The following is a 20271-nucleotide window of genomic DNA, read 5'->3' as shown; positions in this document are numbered from 1 at the left end:
ATTTTTTCAGTTTTGAGAGCGTTGTTCACTGAGGAAACTGTTCTGATTTGCTCCAGGTGACGATGGATTCTACAAGTACCTTGGTACTCCAAGGACTTTTAAACATGTAAAAAATTACAATGCCAAGAAGAAGAAGAAGAAAGCACATTGACCAATTACCAGAGGAAGATGCCTTGTCCTCGACATAGGACCAATTGAAGAAATCCGATACATTAGGCTTTAGCTGGTCAGGATTCTCGAACAAAAGTTTCCAGAATTTGACCTTACAATTGGGTGTTACCTCATCCAAATACTTGGATCGACAAATACTTAAATTCTCAATAGCATCTTTTCCTTGCAACAGAATCCCAAACCAGTCAAAGCCTTTGAAATGATGAATGTAGATTATATCTCGTTGAGTAGTATACTCAACGTCCTCAATTCTCAGTGTATGACGACCCCTGACTGTTTTAACATTTTGGCGGATAGAAGCCAAAATGTCAAAATAGATGGTTTGTCGCTGACCCTGTTTGAATTTCAGGCTGTCCATGAAGTCAGGGGGGAATTCAAAAACAATGCACAGAATTAACCCCTTAAAACAGATCCCATCATTAGCACTACTCGAGGAATAACTAAATTTTTGTGACCTCACAGCTGAAAGTAATCCCTGCAAATTAGAAGAATGGAAAGGAAAGTAGCCGTCAATGATCAAAGTAATAAACTAATTGCCATTATTTCTAATGGTTCCAATTGGAGTAGGAGGGGCCGAGGGGGAGGGGAGGGGAGGGGAGGGGGGAACAACACAGTGAAAGGACCTGGCCATGTATCTTCTTTGGAGTATGTGTCAAGTCACAGCATCCTATGGCATTCAAATCTTCGAAGGATCTCGCTCCCTCAAGGCCTCGAATCTCTTCCAACTTCTCACAATTGTCGAAAGATAATCTCCTCAAAATTTTCAGCCTTGACAAATCCGGTAGTCTTAACAATGAATAGCAATGGCTAGCATTTAATACCCTAAGCTTCTCTCATTGTCCAACACCATCTGGCAATTCCTTCATTCTTGTAACATTGCTCAATTTGAGCTCAATCAAACATTTTAGATCACCAATGGATTCAGGCAATCCCTCTAGCGAATCACAGAATTCAAGAATAAGACTTTTTAGCTTAGTCAATTGCCCGAGGGATTCGTCTAACTTATCCAAGGATCTGCAATATCCAAGATCTAACTGCTCCAAGCAAGGAAACCATGAAAAGTTTGGGGACTTGGATAAATATCCACAATTACTAAGATTAAGAACTTTCAAATTTTGGAACCGCTGTCAAATAAAGAAAATATAAGTATTATCCATAAAACTTAACAATTAAATGAGAAAAGAAAGGTCAAATGTTATACCTTGTTTTCATCTTGAGGCCCAATATCCCAAGCTTGTTTAATCTTGTTAAATGATAGATCGAGATGAACTAGTCTCGTGAGATAAAAATTAGTTGGTAGATTATCCCTTTCACAGTTATTCCACCTGAACCATCTTAGTGCAGAAGGAAAGCGTGAAAAGTCTCCCCCGAAGACTTTTTGGATTAATGTCAAGGAATCTTAGGCTTGTCATCCTCTCAAAGTGTGCACTAGTTAAATCAATCTGTAAGCCACTGGGATAGATGATTCTTTCTATTCTGTCAGTTCCCTAAAATAGAAAATAATCCAAGTAAATTGAAATTTGTGGACAGAAGAAATATCCAACCAACACCGCCCCCCCTCAACCCAAAAAAAAAAAGGGTAGCAATAGGGGATCCAGATCTCCTATGGCCCAGTTGCTCGTAGCAGCCTGTGCGACATGACAGGGCCGCGTGCACAATGACTGCCTTACCCCTGCTCAGGCAAGGCGCTGGGCAGGGGGTAAGGCAGTCATTGCACGCACAGCCCAATCTGTGCCGCACAGGCTGCTACGAGCAGCTAGGCCGTAGACAATCTGTATTGAGCTATAGGGGCCCATCCCATGTCATTTGGAATGTGTCTACATCATTGTCCAAAAGAATCACAAAATAGAGAACATTAATGAATGTGCGATTCTTTTCTTATTCTTGGTACCAATATACTTTTTGTTATAATGTCTTTTAATTATTGGGGTTATAAGCTTACCCACCCACTTCACACATACACACACAACAAGGGAAAAGAGTGAGAGAGATAGAGTTATGGTCTTAGGTCTTACTATGTTTCCTTCAAAGACATCCAAGATTTCGCCATGAGACCACAACCTACTACGATAGCTTGGCCCTCTAGGACTGTTTTGTTTGACAATTTTCCTTCCCAGGTTTCGTAACTGGTCATGCATTCTCAGGCAGCAACTACCATCCTCATCATTTTTAAGATTCAGAAGGGACCTTTGAGTGAGTCTATTTATTGGTGATATAGGATAAAAGCCAGAAGCTTCCCAAATAGAAAGTACAGTTTCTTTCTTCCATCCAATGAAAAGCATGCAGCATCAAGAAACATATTTTTCTCATCGTCTTCTAGACCATCGTAACTTATTTTCAACTTTTCATAAACCACTTAAGGAGCAATTCCTCTCAATTTTTTTTGTTGTACTTTCCCACACTTCATTGCTTGTTACACCTGAAAGTGACGAACCTAACACCTCTAGAGTCAAGGGCATCCCTCTCGCATAGCTTGCCACATCACTTGAAAACTCCATATACTCTTCAGGACGTTTGTCCGTTTGAAATGCATGTAAACTGAAGAGTTGAAGAGATTGACTATCATCCAATTCTTTAGGCCAATATATTTTATCTTTATCAATGTTAGCCACATTTAGAATATTCTTATCTCTTGTCGTTATTATGACCCTACTTCCTCGACCAAGCCAATTTAGGTCAATAGCCAAAGCATTGAGTTGGGAACGATGATCCACATCATCAAGAATAAGAAGAATATTTTCTCCTTGTAATCTTCCTTTTATCAATTGCCTTCTGCTATCAACATCAAATATTTCACTCTGAACTTTTTTTTTGGACATACCATGCATAAGTTTCTCTTGTAAAGAAACTAATCCATCAGGTCGTGATGCTACCTCTCTAATGTTTGCAAGAAAGAAACTTTGACGAAACCTGTCATTGATGCTATTGTAAAGAGCGTTAGTAATAGTTGTCTTCCCAATGCCACCTAGGCCACATATTCGAATAAATTGAACATCTTTGGAACCAAGATTCAGTAAAAATAGCAGATCATTAACACGAGAATCTAATCCAACACGGTATTTAACATCATTGAAAACAACGCTTCTTGTTTCTTTTAAAGCCCTTTCAACAACAACCTTAACTAGCTTTGATTCATCCCTGCAAATATTGAGTGAAATGAAGAATTTAAGTTCACAATTTAATGAAAAGCAATTATTAATTATGAGCAAAACTGATTATTAAATATGAACAAAATTTTGAAACATATATCCCTATATAAAAGGTACTCAAAGGGGCAAAAACATACATACATGTCTTTAAAATTATTTGAAAAATGAGATTTTCTTCATTTTCCTTTTCGAAAGATATAATTTTATACTCTTTTTTCATACCTCATGTCATGATGTGAGAAGTGTGGTTATGTGGTAGCAAAAAATCTGATCACAAGAACACTGCGGAACCAAAAGAAATCTGATTTGGAAAACTAAAAAACTCTTTTATACCCACTAAAATCATATGCCCCACATCAAACCTTTTATGTATCAGAATTACCATCTACGTGTACTATCTTTTTAACAGTGGTGTTTGGAAACAAATAGACCTAGAGGCGTCAAACGGTCAGTTTGGTCTGATTTTGAATTCGAATTAGTTTTGGTGGTCTGGTTCGATTTGGTCCTTTATCAGGTTCGCTTAACGAGCTCTTTCGATCCAGTTATTGGGTTTTTAACAGTTCAGTTTTCACTATTTTTTATATGGGAAAAAGTTCTCTGTAAGGGAGTGCGGCCTACACCAGCACTCCCATGAGTCTATCTCTCTCCTCCCCATGTGAAAAGACATCTCTGTCCCCTTGTTTTGAGGAGGAGAGAGATAGATACATGGGAGTATTGGCGTAGACCTACAGGACAGAGAACTACTTCCCTTTTTATATATACATTAGAAAATAATGATGGAATTTTTTTTTTTTTGACTTTCTCCAGTTTTTATTCAATTTGTTTTTTCAGGTTTGGTTCTATTTTAAGTTTTGATCAGTCCATTTGATTTGTCCGATTCTACAGGTTTCATAGAAGCTCAAACCAAGAAAACAAACTAATAATAGTAAGGAAAATTATCAGCTCCAATTTCCTGTTTGGCCCAGTTCTCCAGTGTCTGCAATAAGGGGGTGAACCCCACCTGGAGAGTGTTCAGGCAGGGGTAGGGTGGTCATTGAACCCCCCCTCCCTTATTAGAGGCACTAGGGGAACTGGGCCGGGCAGGGAACTAGAGGGAACAAAGATCTATAATAGTACTATCCAATTCAAATTGATTTCTCTAGTGATTTCAGACAGTCCAGGGAAAAGGAATCTATCTAGCCGTGGAGGGAGTTGGAGCATTCAGCCCTGCTAAACGACACCAAAAACAGGGGTGGGGTGATCATTTCACCCCACATTTGAAATGACCACCCCCTATTTTTGGGGTGGTTTTCAAACGCTAGACTGTCCAGCTCCCACCACGGCTGGACAAGAGGCAGGTCCACATTCCAATGGATTCGGGCTAGAAACTGACATCCTAGCAGATCTAACACATGGTAAATCTTTCCAAAAAAAGAGAAAAAGTTTAACACACACAAGGTAAATGATTGAAATTATTTTCTAAAATTTGAGAGGGAGACTGTGGCCAACGCAAACCATGATTTGTCTACTCAATTATGAAATAATTAAGTGGGCAATATTAGCTAGGATAATTCATTGGATGTGCTGCATTATTAACCTTTTGCCAAAAATGTTTTTTTTTTTTTTTTTCTTTATTTGCATTTCAAAAAAAAAAAAAATTTGTATTATCCCTAATTTAATTGTTTAAACCTCATGACAACAAATGAGAAGAATGTATGTATCAAGTCCCATGCTTGATTCTTCTAACTTCTAATGCCTTCCAAAATAAGTAAATAAATAAATCTTTCTTAAAATAAACAGATAAGCAATTATGCTATGAGACTATTTCTTTTTCTCTCTATCCTCCTTTTTTGTTTTTTTTTTGGTTGAATGTTTTTTTAAATCTTAAAATGGAAAAAGTATATTTATACACTTACCCATTTTCGAGTTCATTGAGAGCCCATCCCTTCAGATTCCCGACCTCTTTCAAAGCTTCTTTCCAACTCTCTACTTCATCAGCCTTGAAATTCCTCTCATGTTCAAGAAAAGCTTTTTCAAAACTTCCAGTCTGATGTCGAACATCAGACGGATCAACATGAAGGAATATTGGCAGAATAATGTGGCCGTAGGATCTATGGCATTCCAGCATCTGGGCAAGTTCCCTTAAGCACCATTTGCTATCGGCATAGCCTTTAGAGAAGATAGGAATAGAGATTTTAGACCGTTGGATTGCATAGAGAAGTGTTGGTCCAATCTCTTCTCCCTCCCACAGTTCGTAACTATCCATAAAGACATGGATCCCTTCTCTTTTCAGGGCCCGGTAGAGGTGGCCAGTGAAGGTTTTGCGAGTGTCTTCACCCCTGAAGTTGAGAAATACGTCATAAATTGAAGATCCAGAAGAAGAGAAGGAAGAGGAAGTCTCTGCCTGTCCTGCCATGAAATTGCAGTTGCAGAGAAGTTGTTGAAGGACCTCTCTCCTCTATTGTTTGGTTTGCAGACTTGAATTTGCTTGAATTGCTTCAAAATAGAAAGTTTTCAGGTTCTGTGTTTTTTAAAAATTGAAATAAAAAAATATGGAAGCGCGTGATTCCAAGATCGGGATTCTCTGTCTGATACAATATATCATTATATAAGGAATACCTTCTTAATATAATGAAGAAAACAAATGAGATCAGCTTTTGTATTTTCCTATTCGGGAGTGTGGCCTATGTGTCGGGATATTCATGAGTCTATCTCTCTCCTCCCATGTGAAAAGACACCTTTGTCCCCTTATTTTAAGGATGAGAGAGATAGACACATGAGACTACTAGCGTAGGCCACACCCCTTAACAGAAAACTACTTCTCAAAATAAAATTCTCATGAAAGTTTTTCAAAAAGAATAGGACAGAATAAGCTGTTTTCCACAAATTTTCTTAGTTTGCACAAACAAGTGGAAGGCATTTCTTGGAAGGTTGTGTGCTAATCGAATTTTTATTGCGCTTCCTCTAATTTTTAATTTCTAATAATTTTTATAAAGATTTCCTATTCACCTTGTTGATCACCATTAAAGTAATTAAACGTGAGGATATAAGTTTGGCTCAACGACCTCAAGCCCATCTAGAATTTCACAGAGAGGCCCAGGCAGGACTTTTCAAACCACACGCCGGCCTATAGCTGGAATTTTCAAATCTGGGGCGAGCCCTTCTCTATCCTATATATACATTTGTAAATATAAATTGGGAGAAAGATCCTTGTCAGGTTGTGTGCAGCCTGCGCAAGACACAACATCATTCAAAATGACACTTCCGCCACCCTGAAATGAAAAAAATCCCATCCCCATTGATGACCCTACTAGTTCTCTCATTGGCCCCTATGCTTGTGTAGAGGGTGATGCAAATCGATTCGGTTTTGGTTTCTAGACCTCGAATCTTTTATAGGTTCGATTTGGTTTGGTTTTAATTTTATGCTTGAAACCGTTAAAATGTATCGAATTACTTATTTTCAAACCTGTTTGGTGGAAAATCCAACACTCACATGATGACATGGGTTGTGATAAATGCAAGGCGTGCCAGAACCTTTGACGTAGGTTCAAACGGATTGGGATCGCGGCCTATTTGACTACCGACCAAGGAATATAGGGTTTCATCGTGCCGAAGTTATTTCCAAGGACTTTTGGATTGGACTATATGGATAACGGTCTCAATAGGACTCACGAAAACTTATAATATCAAATAAGAAAGAGATTGAAACAAAACGATTGAATTAACAATGAGAAAAGTATAGTAACCAATCACAACCAGGACCAAACCTACAATGATGAAGAGACTCCCTAGTTTCTCCTCCAATGATTGACCCACTGAAGTAGCAAGTACACCTCCCGAAACTAAGAAGTACACTAAAGCAAAAACTAAAAACTGAAAAACAGTAAAAATAAAGCCAAAAACCAGATTGTGTATCCTTTTCTGCAACAGCCATTGTTCCTTTTATAGTGATTCCCATCTAGATAGTGGCGGCAGACCCCTTGGCTTCGAAACTCTATTTCTCATTTCCAAGTGGCCCCTTTCTTCAGCACATTCCGTTATACTTACCTGGGCCCACCGTTGTGGTGTTAGTGACCTCCTTCTCGCTCCTTAGAAGCAAAAATGACCCACTCAACGACCTTTGACAAAGTCCATCTTTCTTCCCCTGAAGCCGCTGACGTGGCTTACTCCTCAACGGTCTTCTTAATGGACACAACATCGTGGGACCCACATTGAAAATGGCTGCAACAAAACCAAATAAGGAACCGTATAAAATTATATTCATTTTCTTTAATCAAATGTAGATGACAAATTCTTTTCCATTTTAATGTTTGAGAAAAATTTGGTGGCTTATGATCCTAATAATTAAGGGTTTTTAATTTGTGAAGACAAAAATTGGCCTAGACATTTAAAATAGGACCTAAACTGAATATGTAACCAATTTAAAATCCACTAAGAAGTTGAATACAAAAACCAAAACCAAACCGAGTTGATCCGATTTTGAAATTGTATTCGTATTTTCGATTCAATTAGTTTTGGTTTTTATATTTTTTTCTTCTTAAATCAAGCCTAAACCAAATCAAATAAACGAAACCAAACCGACTGACACCCTTACATGTGAATGCCACTCTTCATAATAGTTTCATAATATTAAAAAAAAAAAAATTTCTTACTCTTATACCACAAGAGATTACCGTTAACTGTCCCATATTTTTTTTCGTGTCTGAGTTAATTGCTAGGTGGAAAGTCATGTTACACAGCTTCCGCAGGCCTCGTCAGAAATAAAATAAAAGATCATAGAAGCGTGTCCTCAGCCCCACTATGGAAATGGACGCTTGACAATTACGTACTTAAGATTTTGGGTTTTTGTCAAATGCCTTCCTGAAAGTGTCCATTTGTCCAAATGCCTCCCTATAATTTTTTTAATTATAAATTTTCCTTATTTTTAAAACATTGTAGCACTTTGGTCGAATCCATTAGTTTGGGACGTTAGAGGCTTAGAGGTTAGTTTTAGGAGATTTAATGACCAAAATGCCCTTATGATAAAAATCAATCAAAATTAAAAAGTAAAGTGACCAAATTGTCCTCATCTTCCCCAAATAGTTTAGGGTTTGAAATGAAAATTAAAAAAAAACCCTAAAATCATTCATAAAACCATCTTCCCCAAATCCTTTGCAAACCCTAAACGATTCCCGAGTTTTATCTCTGAATTTATGTATGCTTTTGTTCAAAATTCACATCAAGTGCATTAAATCCAAATGACACTCTAACAGTAAGAACAACGCTTAGTTTTAAGTTTCTTAGATGCATAGTTGAAGGATGAAATAAAGGGGGACAAAAAAATTTCCTGCTGCGTGGACTTGCAATGGAAAGGAGAAGAAATCAGAGAAGACAGAAGTCAATTAATTAACAATAACTAGTATCATTCACTTTTCAATTACAATTATCTCCAATAACCTTTGTCCTTTATCATTCTGTCTTGTCTTCATCCGTAAATTCTGTATTTTCCCAAAACAACCACCAAAATAGGGGAAAATCTCAAATCTGCACCTGTGTAACCATCACAGAAATATACTTTTGACTCAGTGACTTGCTCACACAGTCACCACTCACCTCCAAAGTTATTAAACTTAGAACAAGGAGCTGATTTGGGTCTTCATGTTTGTTAATGATTTTTAAGTTCTCCATGACTTTCTAGGCTTCTCAGTAATACAAAATCCAAATTGGCAATTCCAACAGCAAGAAAACAAGCTGTCTCCTCCTTCCCCCTCCATTACCATTCCTCTCCATTACCCTTCTCATCCACACTTTACATTCTCGGCTTCTGCTTGAGTGGAAACTTTGAGTCGATCCAAAGCATTCCTGTGATGGGTACTTGTGTTATCTTTGGTTCTCCAATCCTTACATCCTCCCCTCCTGTACTTTGCCCTAATTATATGTTCCTCACCTTGGTTTTCCCACCTTACATTTGGATCCCTTATGGTTGACGGCGTTAGGGTGTTGTTAATTAATGATTCAAAAAGACAATATTACCCTTTACTAACAAATTAAAACTACATATCTTATTGTACCCTTTTCATCATCTTGAACCTAAAACGCCAATATCTTTCCTACTCCATTGCCAGCACCACCACCACTGCCGCCGTTGCCTCCACCACTGCCACCGCCACCTCCTCCTCCATCACGAACAAATAAGAAGAGATTAGAGGAGAAAGAAGGGGATATCGATTGATTAAAGATCACTGAAGGTTGCTGCTGGAAGGACTAAAACATTAGAAACCCCACCATTGCTGCAACCTCCGTCCTGCTCACATTATAAAAACAAAAAAAAAAAACAAACAAACAAAAAAACAAAAAAGCTATGGACCTCGTTCTACCCACCTTCTGTGGTAGAAGGGGTGGATTGGGTCAAGGAAAGGGTAGTTGCACTTCAAGACTTCTAGAAGTCCCAAAAGATCTGCTTTTCAAATTTCGAGTGCCTTTTATCTTTTAGGAGATTGGGATTGCTTCTGATTTGATCTAAAGTTTTGTGTTTCTGAGCAAATTTGTTTTCCATTTTTGAGTGCTTCAATTGGAGACCTTGAAGAGTGTCAGTTCTGGTGAACCATGAATTGTGCAACCTTAATCTGAACCAAAATCCGTGAAATCCCAAAAACATACTGTCATATCCATCTGTGAAACGTTCCGTGCCAGAAGATCTAATAATGTAGATTCAGGTGAAAGTAGTGGGGAAGGACAGAGATCAGAAATGAAGTTGCAACAAAGAAACTTAGAATATAGGGGAAAAAATATATCAGAAACTTAAATAGTATAGGAAACCATATACATTGATAGTGAAATCGTAAATGGATTTGGGCAATTTTTCTACCATTTTCTGAACAGAATCAGATGGGTTTCGATCGCAGAAGAAGAAGAAGTAAGCAACACAGAGGATGACTAGAGACAACCAATTGATGGATCTATTCATATATAGACTCCACAATCCAATCAAGGAAACCCCTTAATTTTATTTACCCTATTAGAGAAAGAAAAAACAACAATGAATAACTCAGAGGGCTGTCAATCTAATTTCCCTCTGAAAATTTCCAGAACACAGAATGATAACCTAATTAGAACCGCTACCACTGTTTTATCCTGCATCGTCATCGTGGTTGCCTTAAGACCCTTTAGAGAAACAACGCAAGCTTGTGACGGTGGTGCGATGTAGTCATTGAGATTGCCAATCCTTAGGGTGGGTGAGAACTCGTGGTAACAAGAGACATGTCTCCCCCACCCTCTACATGAATTCTCAAAAAACTAATTAAATGTAAAGTCATTGTTTTAACAATTGCGAGTGTGTGTTCTCCGCGCCTTTCTTCTCTAGCCGCAGAGCATAACTCAGGCAATGGTAGGGGTATGTCGCCGGCGATTTCACAGTTCGGACGTTGAAGATGCAGTTGGGAGATAAAAGAAAGGGCAAGTCATTTTCCCATCTTATTTTCGTTTTTTATCAAAAGGGTAAATGGATCATCTCACAATGACCTAGGGTTAGTTTGGGTATTTTAAAAAAACTAACTATGCCACATCAGCACTTAACAGACAGATACAACGACAGGGGAGGTCTTAGTAATTTTTGGAAAACTATAAAGGAATCATATGTAAGGTGGAAAAACCAAGGGGAGGAAAGTATAATTAGGACAAAGTACAGGGAAAGAGGATGTAATTTTGCCTTTTTTTTTTATATTTTCATTTCAAACTCTAAACTATTTTGGGGAAGATGAGGGCAAATTGGTCACTTTACTTTTTCATTTTGGTTGGTTTTTATCATAAGGGCATTTTAATGAGCATTAAATCCCCTAAAACTAACCTCTAACGTCCCAAACTAACGGATTGGACTAAAGTGCTACAATGTTTTGAAAATAAATGAGAGTTTACAATTAGAAAAGTTGTAAGGGGACATTTGGACAAATGGATAATTTTAGGAGGCATTTGACAAAAACCCTAAGCTTTTTATATGCGGTCCATCAGGCTCAAAGAGCCGCCCTCTTGACTATTCTTAAAAAAAACAAAAAAAGACCCTCTTGACTATAACTTTGGGATCCACATCCTCTAGTGGTACTTCCATCCTACTTTCCTAGTTTGCTATTGTGCCACCTGGTTTTATAGAGATTCAACGGTTGTGAAAGAATGAATGCAAAAAATTTTGAGTTTCACCTGAGCCATGTCTGAACCACCATAAACAACCCAACCCGATCGAGATAAGAATATTCTAAATGTGGCTAACATTGATGAAGATAAAATATATTGGCCTAAAGAATTGGATGATAGTCAATCTCTTCAACTGTTTAGTTTACATACATTTCAAAGGGACAAACCTCCTGAAGAGTATATGAAGTTTTCAAGTGATGTGGCAAACTATGCAGGAGGGATGCCCTTGACTGTAAAGGTGTTACGTTCATCACTTTCAGGTGTAACAAGCAAAGAAGGGTGGGAAAGTACAACAAAAAATTTGAGAGGAATTGCTCCTAAAGAGGTTTATGAAAAGTTGAAAATAAGTTACAATGGTCTAGACGACTATGAGAAAGAAATGTTTCTTGATGCTGCATGATTTTTCATTGGATGGAAAAAAGAAACTGTACTTTCTATTTGGGAAGCTTGTGACTTTCATCCTACATCAGCAATAAGTAGACTCACTCAAAGGTCCCTTCTGAATTTTGAAAATGATGAGGATGGTAGTTGCTGCCTGAGAATGCATGATTAGTTACATTACGAAAGCTGGGAAGGCAAATTGTCAAACAAGCTTAATTTGTTTTTGTCTATTTTTGTTAACTCAAACATAGGGTGGACAGTTTTGCAAATGAAAACCCAAAAGTAGCTAATCATGTAATTTTCCCAAATATATATCCTGTTTGTGATACATATTCCAAGAACTAACGCCTAGAGTAGACGAGTAATCACATATGAAGTCCATTGTTTTACCATTTCATTCCATAAAGCAGGATGGCATTTGTTACTGATTTGATCAAATTGAGGAATCAACAGCTATATTACAAGATCATTATTTTATTTATTTATTTGGAAAAGTAACGGTAATTATTTCGAATTTTTCTCCTCTGAGGTTTCTTGACCAGTTAGGTTCGCAAGTTCTTCTCATAGGGAAGGCAGAAATGACGACCTCACCCTACCCGGGCAGTGTGTTCGGGCAGGGGGTGAGGTCATCATTTCCCCCCCTATTAGAGGAACCTGCGAATCTGACCGGACAGGGAACCTAAGAGGAGAACCTGTGAGACACCGTCTAGACTTCAGACACAGTTCAGCACGAAAAGACTGGCACTGCCCCTGAAAAGGCAAAAATGATCACAACAGGTACATACCCAGACACAGCATTAGTTGGTGTTCTTTCTCCCTTATTTATTTATTAGGAGCATGCATAAAGATTTAGCTAGGGAAAAAGATTATATTAAGAGATGATTAGAATGAAGGGTGTAGAAAATTAAATCTACTAAACGGTTTGAATTGGAATTTTGTGTTGGCACCTTTTAGCAATCATTAATAAGTTTTGGAATTGAATCATCTAGCTGTCTTGATCATATTCTTCTTCTTCTTCAACGGGAGATGGACAAGCTGCTGCCTCATGATCCTCGTCAATAATCCTCTACTCTGCATATGAAGAAGTTTCGCCAAGTTCATCGTTGTTGTCTTGAAGAAGAAGAAAGACCTTTCCTTTTGGCGGGCCTTAGTATCTCTTCATCTTCTACATCCATCTCTACTATTCCATCTCCCTCCAGATCTGAATCCACATCTGACCAATTTAAAAATAGAAGATCTGGTTCATTACCTGACCAAATGAAGAAATCTGCTACAGTTATAGGCATTTGCTGGTCAGGTTTCTTGAACAAAAGCTTCCAGAATTTTACTTTTCAATTGGGCAAGTAGGGATTCGAATGCTTCACTTGTCGAATAAACAAATTCTCGATAGCATCTTTTCCTTGCAATGGAATCCCAAACCAGTCAAAACCTTTGAAATAGTAAATGTAGATTATATCATCTCCATTAGTAGTATACTCAACGTCCGCGTCCTCAATCCGCACCGAATGAAAACAACGCATGGTTTTTTCATCTTTTCCTCGAATTGAAGCATAAATCTCAAACTCGATGTTGCATGGTGACGGACGCTGTTTTTTTAAGTCAGGAAGGAATTCCCAAACAATGCACAAAATTAACCCCTCAATACAGCAGATCCCATCATTTGCAGTACTGAAGGAATCACTATATTCATGTGGCCTGTTGGGTAAAAGTGATCCCTGCATGCAAACCAAAAGAAATGGAAGGAAAGGAACCTGTTAGAATAAGCACCAATCAAAACACGAAAAAAACAAAAACAGAGCAAGGTGACACAAAGATTTAACGTGGTTCACACACCAGTATGAAGTCAGGGGGAAAGTCAAAAACAATGCACAGAATTAACCCCTTAAAACAGATACCATCATTAGCACTACTCAAGGAATAACTAAATTTTTGTGACCTGACAGCAAAATTAACCCCTTAAAACAGTGTTATATCCACGGGCAAAAGCAAAGCTATTTCACTATGTAAATCAGAGAAAGTTATAATGGAAAACTCTCAAGAACACCCAAAACGGTGCTACTACTCTCTCCCTGAAACCCTAAAACGAAAGCTCCCCTAAATCTTACTCTTTACAACAAAGCAGGTAAAGAACATAAGTACTCCTTCATTGGATCCAGGTCGATCCATCAGGTCGGATCGAACCATACCAAACCCTCTGCCATCATCACAGATCTCATAAAAAATTCCATTCGGATTGCCACCAAAAAAATGTCGGAATGGATCATTCTTCGAAATGGATCCAAGAATTCGAGACACATAACAGAGTAATGTATACGTATATATATGTATGCATTAATCATCAAATTGGAGTAGCCATAGATAGATAAGGGAAAACAAGAGAAGATAGTGAAAAAGACCTTGCCAAGTATCTTCCTTGCTGGACGTGTCAACCTGTAGCACCCTGTTGCTTCCAAATTTTCAAAGGATTCTCCTCCCTCAATGCCCCGAATCTGGTTCAGCATATAGCAATTTTTCAGATTTAATCTCCTCAGATTTTTCGTCTTTGACAAATCCTGTACTCTTACTAATGAACTGCAACATTGAGCATCTAATTCCTCAAGTTTTTCCAAGAGTCCAACACTATCGGGCAATTCCTTAAGTCCTGTAACATAATTCAATTTGAGCTCAACCAAAGACTTTAGATTGCCAATTGTAATAGGCAACTCCGTTAGTGAGTCATAGAATCCAAGATTAAGGCTTTTGAGTTGACTCAAAGTTCCGATGGATTCGTCTAACTTATTCAAGGTTCTGCAGTATCCAAGATCTAATCTCTCCAAGCAAGGAAACCATCCAAAGGATGGGGAGTGCCGTAGATCTCCACAATTACTAAGATTGAGAACCCTCAATTTTTGGAACTGCATGTTGTCAAACAAAGAGAATATAAGTACCATATATTCATATATAAAACTAAGCCGCAATAGAATGAGAAAATAAAAAAGTCAAATTTTCAATACCATATAATTTGTCTTCTTGAGGACAGGTAATCCAAGCTTGTTTAATCATGCTAAATGATAGGTCGAGATGAATCAGTCTCTTATGATAAAAATTGGTTGGTATAATATCCCAAGAACAGTTATTCCACCTGAACCATCTTAGTGCAAAAGGAAAGCGCCAAAAGTCTCCCCAGAAACTCTTTGAATTAATATTGAGGAGTCTTAGGTTGGACATCATCTCAAATTGTTCACTAGCTAAAGCAATCGGTAAGAGGCTTTTTGAGTCTCTTCTGCCCCAAACCCATATCAGAAAAGCCTTGGCTAAGCCATTCTGTGGCACCCTACCCGTAACGGCCTGTGCGGCCCAGACAGAGGTAAGGTGCTCGGGCAAGGGTAAGGTAGACATTGCGCGTGGCTCTATGTCTGGGCAGTACAAGCCGCTATCGGCACGGACCATTTAAATCATTGTCTAAAAGAATTATACAATGTATAGCATTACTAAATGTGATGTGTTCTTGTTCATGATTCCAATATACTTCAAATGTGGGTTTTGGGAAGGATGGTACTGGTTCCAGGATATTTTAATGTTGATTGATTCCCTCAGATCGATGATTACCTTTACGTATCTTGGAGGGAATAAAACTGCAGATTACTTGGCGAACCTAGCCTGTTCCTCAACCTCAGACTTGGAGTTTTATGGTGAACAACAAATCCCTAGGGGGTTCCGTCGAATCGCAAGGGAGGATGCACTTGGGCTACCAGTGCTTAGAGAATAGGTGTACCTGTTGTGTTGGGTTTTTGTATGGGGGTGAACTCTCTCTTCGAGTCTTCGAGTGATCTTTGTATTTATTCGGGCTGGGGTAAGGCGGGAATGTCCCCCCCTTGTATTCTTTATTCTTTGATTAGTTTCGTAATAAAATTCTAGGGGTTGGCCCGGGTCCTAGGTAAGTTCGGGTTAAAAAAACGTAAAATGATTCCAATATACTTCTTATAATGTCTTTGAATTATTAGTGTTATAAGCTTACTCCCCCACTACACCACCACCCCTCCCCAACACACACACACATACAGAAAGAGAGAGAGAGAGAGAGAGAGAGAGAGAGAGAGAGAGAGAGAGAGACATGTTCTTAGGTCTTACCTTGTTTTCTTGTAATACTTCCAAGATTTCATCATGAGACCACAACCTGCTACGCTTACTGGGCTCTCTACAACTTTCATTTGTGACAATTTGCTTTCCCATGTTTTGAATCTGATCATGCATCCTCAAGTGGCAGCCACCATCCGCTTCATATTCAAATTTTAGGAGGGACCTTTTAGTTAGTCTTTCTATTGTTGATCTAGGATAAAACCCACAAGCTTCCCAAAGGGAAATTACATTTTCTATCTCCCATCCATTGAAAAAGCATGCAGAATCAAGCAATATGGCTTTTTGATAATCGTTTTCTAGATTATCATAGCTTATTTTCAACCATTCATAGACCTCTTTAGGAAGAATTTCTCTCAATTCTTGTATTGTACTTTCCCACACTTCTTTGCTTCTTACATCTAATAGATAGGAACCCAACACCTCTAGAGTCAAGGGCAACCCTCCCGAATAATTTGCCACAGCACATGAAAGCTCCCTATACTCTTCAAAAGGTTTGTCCTTTTGAAAGGCATGCAAACTAAAGAGTTGAAGAGATTCATCATCATCCAATTGTGTAGGCCAATATATTTTATCTTTATCAATGTTAGCCACATTTAGAATCTGCTCATCTCTTATCGTTATTATGACCCTACTTCCTTGACCAAACCAGTTCAGATCGATCAACAGCCAAAGCATTGAGTTGGGAACGATGATCCACATCATCAAGCATAAGAAGAACATTTTCTCCTTGGAGATTTCTATATATGATTTGTTTTCTGCTATCAACACTCAATATTTCACCGCAAACTTTTCTTTTCGAAATACCATGGATAAGTTTCTCTTGCAAAGAAACTAACCCATTTGGTGTTGATACTTCTTTTCTAATGTTTGGAAGAAAGCAACTCTTACAAAAGCTTTTATTGATACAATTGTAAAGAGTCTTTGCAATAGTTGTCTTCTCAATGCCACCAATGCCACATATTCCAATAAAGCGAACATCTTTCCAACCAATATTTAGTAAAGATAGTAGATCATTCCCACGGAAATCTAATCCAATACGGTATTTAACATCACTCAAGAGAATGCTCCTTGTTTCTCTCAAAGCCCTCCCAACAAGAAGCTCAACTAGCTTTGATTCATCCCTGAATTATTGAGTGAAATGAATAATTTGAGTTTTCAATTGAATGAGTAGCGATTATTAATTATGAGCAAAAACACGAAACATCCATGATCCGTCACTATATAAAAAGTACTCAAAAGTGACAACAACATACTTATCAATAAAAGTATTTGAAATAAAATTTTCTTTATTTTCCTTTTTGAAAAATATAATTTTGTATCTTTTTCTCAGACCTCATGACATAATGTGATAAGTGTCCTTATGCGTTAGCAAAATACCTGATCACAAGAACATTAGGGGACAAAAAGAAATCTGATTTGGAAATTAAAAGGTGTCTTTTATAATATTTAACCACTGAAATCATATATATGCCCTACAAAAACAAAAAATTCTTGGTGTTTGGTACCCCCAAAAAAGAAAAGAAAATGACTTTTTTAGTATTTGATTAACATAAAATTGAACTAGTTTCTACGTAAAAGTAAAACTACCAGATCATACACTATTGGATTTGGGCTTACCAAATTAACCTTTTAAGTTTAGGTTTATAAAACTAACAAGAAGAAAAGACAGATATGCAATATTATATGGTATGACTTATGAGCAAGGTTCGTAATCTCAATTGATCGGCCGATTTTGGTTGGATCGGATCAATATCCGCTGAGACTATCTTGCTATTGATCTAATCCAACTGTACGAAAAAGGATCAAATGGTCAATAAATATCTATATATTCAGATTTTTACAAAAAAAAATAAGGGTAAAAATGTCATATTTGCTCGAGTTTGGACGATCCTGATCCAATCCAGCCCATACCGAGATGACGAACCTTGCTTATGAGATTTTTCTTTTTATCCCTAAAAAAAGAAAAACAAAAGAATATATATAAAATAAAACTTAAACGTTTTCAAATAATTTTTTTTTGGTAAAAGACTTTCCCATTTTCGACTTCATTGAGAACCCATCCCTTTAGATTCCCTACCACTGTCAAAGCATCCCTCCATTGCTTTACGATATGGAGTTCAAAATTCTTGTGATGTTCAAGAAACGCTTCTTTAAAACTTCCGGTCTGATGTCGAACATCTGATGGACCAACATCGAAGAATATTGGGAGAACAATCTGATCGTTTGATCTATGGCACTCCAGTATCTTGACAAGTTCCTTCAAGCACCATTTGCTATTGGCATAGCCTTTAGAGAGGACAACAATAGAGACTTTGGACCCTTGAATTGCCTTGACAAGTGTTGGTCCAATCTCTTCTCCCTCCCACAGTTTGTAGCTGTCCATAAAGACATTGATCTGTTCTCTGTTCAGAGCACGGTAGAGGTGGCCAATGAAGCTTTTGCGAGTGTCTTCAGCCCTAAAACTAAGAAACACATCGTAAGTTGAAGGGAGGAGGCGTAGGAGGAGGAGGAGGAGGAAGCCTCGGCCTGTCCTGCCATGTAGTTGAAGTTACAGTTGCAGTTGCAGTAGCAGTAGCAGAGAAGATGTTGAAGGGCCTTTCTCCTCTATTCTTAATTGACTTGTAGATTTGATTTGCTCCCCTAGAGAAATTTTTAGATAGGTTCTGTTAAAAAGATGTTTCAGGGCCTCTCTCCTATATTTTTTGGTTTGTAGACTTGAATTGAATTGTTTCCGTAGAGAAACTTCTGCTGGGTCCTCCTCGTTAAAGATTTTAATGGGTTAACTACCACTCTTGACTAAATGGATTGGACGGTGGAGTGTTATGCATAAGTCAAAGAAAGATAAGGGAGTAAGGAAGTGTAATTTAACATATCTGTCCAAAATGGACTTCAATTCGGCCATTAAAGAAGAAGAAAATGGGAGAGGGATTAAGGCGGTGGATTTTGGGAAAGCCAATTTTGGCTTTGTTTGGTTTTGCTTGTTTTGTATTTTATGATTTTTTAAAGTGGTTAATTGAATAGTTTCGGCAGTCTCTGTGTGGCGGTGAGTTCTCCAAAGAAGAACTCACAACAACAGAAACGGAAACCAGAGAGTAAAATAAGAAAGAAAAAAAAAAAAGAAAAAGAAGCGGGAAGTTTGGGATTGACTGTGGAGCCTTGGTGATTCTACTATAACTTAGAGACTTTGTGAGAGGTGGTGTTTGTAGTGGAACTTGGTTTGGCTTCTTGTGAGATAATCTTTTTTGTATTTTCTCCAATTGCTTGTATATTTCAAGTTTGGGCAAAAACTTAAGCGAATCATTGTATTCCTAATTTTCTCATAATGGATTGGTACAATATTTGTCAAGTGGTTTTTTCCCTGTATACTGGAGGGGTTTTTTTACGTAAAATTCTTGGTGTTGATTTTATGATTGTTTTCTTGTAATTTTATTTCTACTATATTTGCTTGGTAATTTTTTACATTAAATTATTATATTTTTCAATACACACTAGACAAGTGGGTTTGATTAACCCAACATGAATGAGGTTTATTCTTTAATAAACCTCAGGTGTAGTGTCTACAGCAATGGTGAAGATTTCCTCCATGAGAGAGAATCTCACAGGGAATACTGGAATTGGATTACAATGGAAGTGCCAAAAGGTGTAAAGAGAAATGGGAAAACATAAACAAGTACTTCAGAAAACTATTGGAATTGGATTCCAATGGAAGTGCCAAAAGGTGTAAGTGAACTACACAAAACTTTAAGTAAGACAGAGGTTAGGTATTTTAGGAAGCGAACCGGTCATTTCACCCACCCCTATGGGTGTTGCACCTTGCGCCCCCAATACAGAGAACTTTATCCCATACATAATAGTAAGGAATGTAGTGTGAAACACAATTGGGTTAGGTCGACAACCAAACTAATCGTGTCAATTTAGAACTAAGACCAAAATCGACCATTTAAATCGGAATAAAAGAAAATTGGTTCAATTTTATTTGGGAAAATATAATTTAATTCAGATTGATTCTACTGTTAGAATTGTCGGTTTGAACCGAATTAAAACTGAATGTAACCAGATCGAACCGATTCAATTTTGGTTTGAGGTTTTTAGCCTATTTGTTCCGATTCAGTTTTGGTTCGTACATATTGTAGTCTGAACCTTAACTGAAACATTTGTCTCCCATAGGGCCAATAATTTTAAAAGCATGTTATTTGGTATTTGTATGGCATCCACTCAAAAAAAGTTTCCTCTATCCAAAGTAAAAAAAAATTCATGGGATTTTATATTGGTGAAATCTACAATTTTTACTACATGGAAGTTCGAC

General features: G+C 37.7%; 1 protein-coding gene across 1 annotated transcript in view; it reads right to left on the bottom strand.

Moving 5' to 3' along the window:
* Positions 1 to 333: 333 nt before the first annotated feature.
* Positions 334 to 20271, bottom strand: part of LOC122639727 (disease resistance protein RPV1-like) — a 118452-nt gene continuing 98514 nt past the window's right edge. The window contains exons 5-6 of the mRNA XM_043832659.1: positions 795 to 1295; positions 334 to 646 (exon numbers count right to left, since the gene is read on the bottom strand). Of these exons, the coding sequence (XP_043688594.1) occupies positions 1005 to 1295 (291 nt within the window). The 3' untranslated portion in view covers positions 334 to 646; positions 795 to 1004. The remainder of the gene's footprint in view (positions 647 to 794; positions 1296 to 20271) is intronic.

Source organism: Telopea speciosissima, chromosome 9, assembly GCF_018873765.1.
Source record: "Telopea speciosissima isolate NSW1024214 ecotype Mountain lineage chromosome 9, Tspe_v1, whole genome shotgun sequence".
NCBI lineage: Eukaryota > Viridiplantae > Streptophyta > Magnoliopsida > Proteales > Proteaceae > Telopea > Telopea speciosissima.
This window is presented reverse-complemented; position numbering and strand designations above follow the sequence as displayed.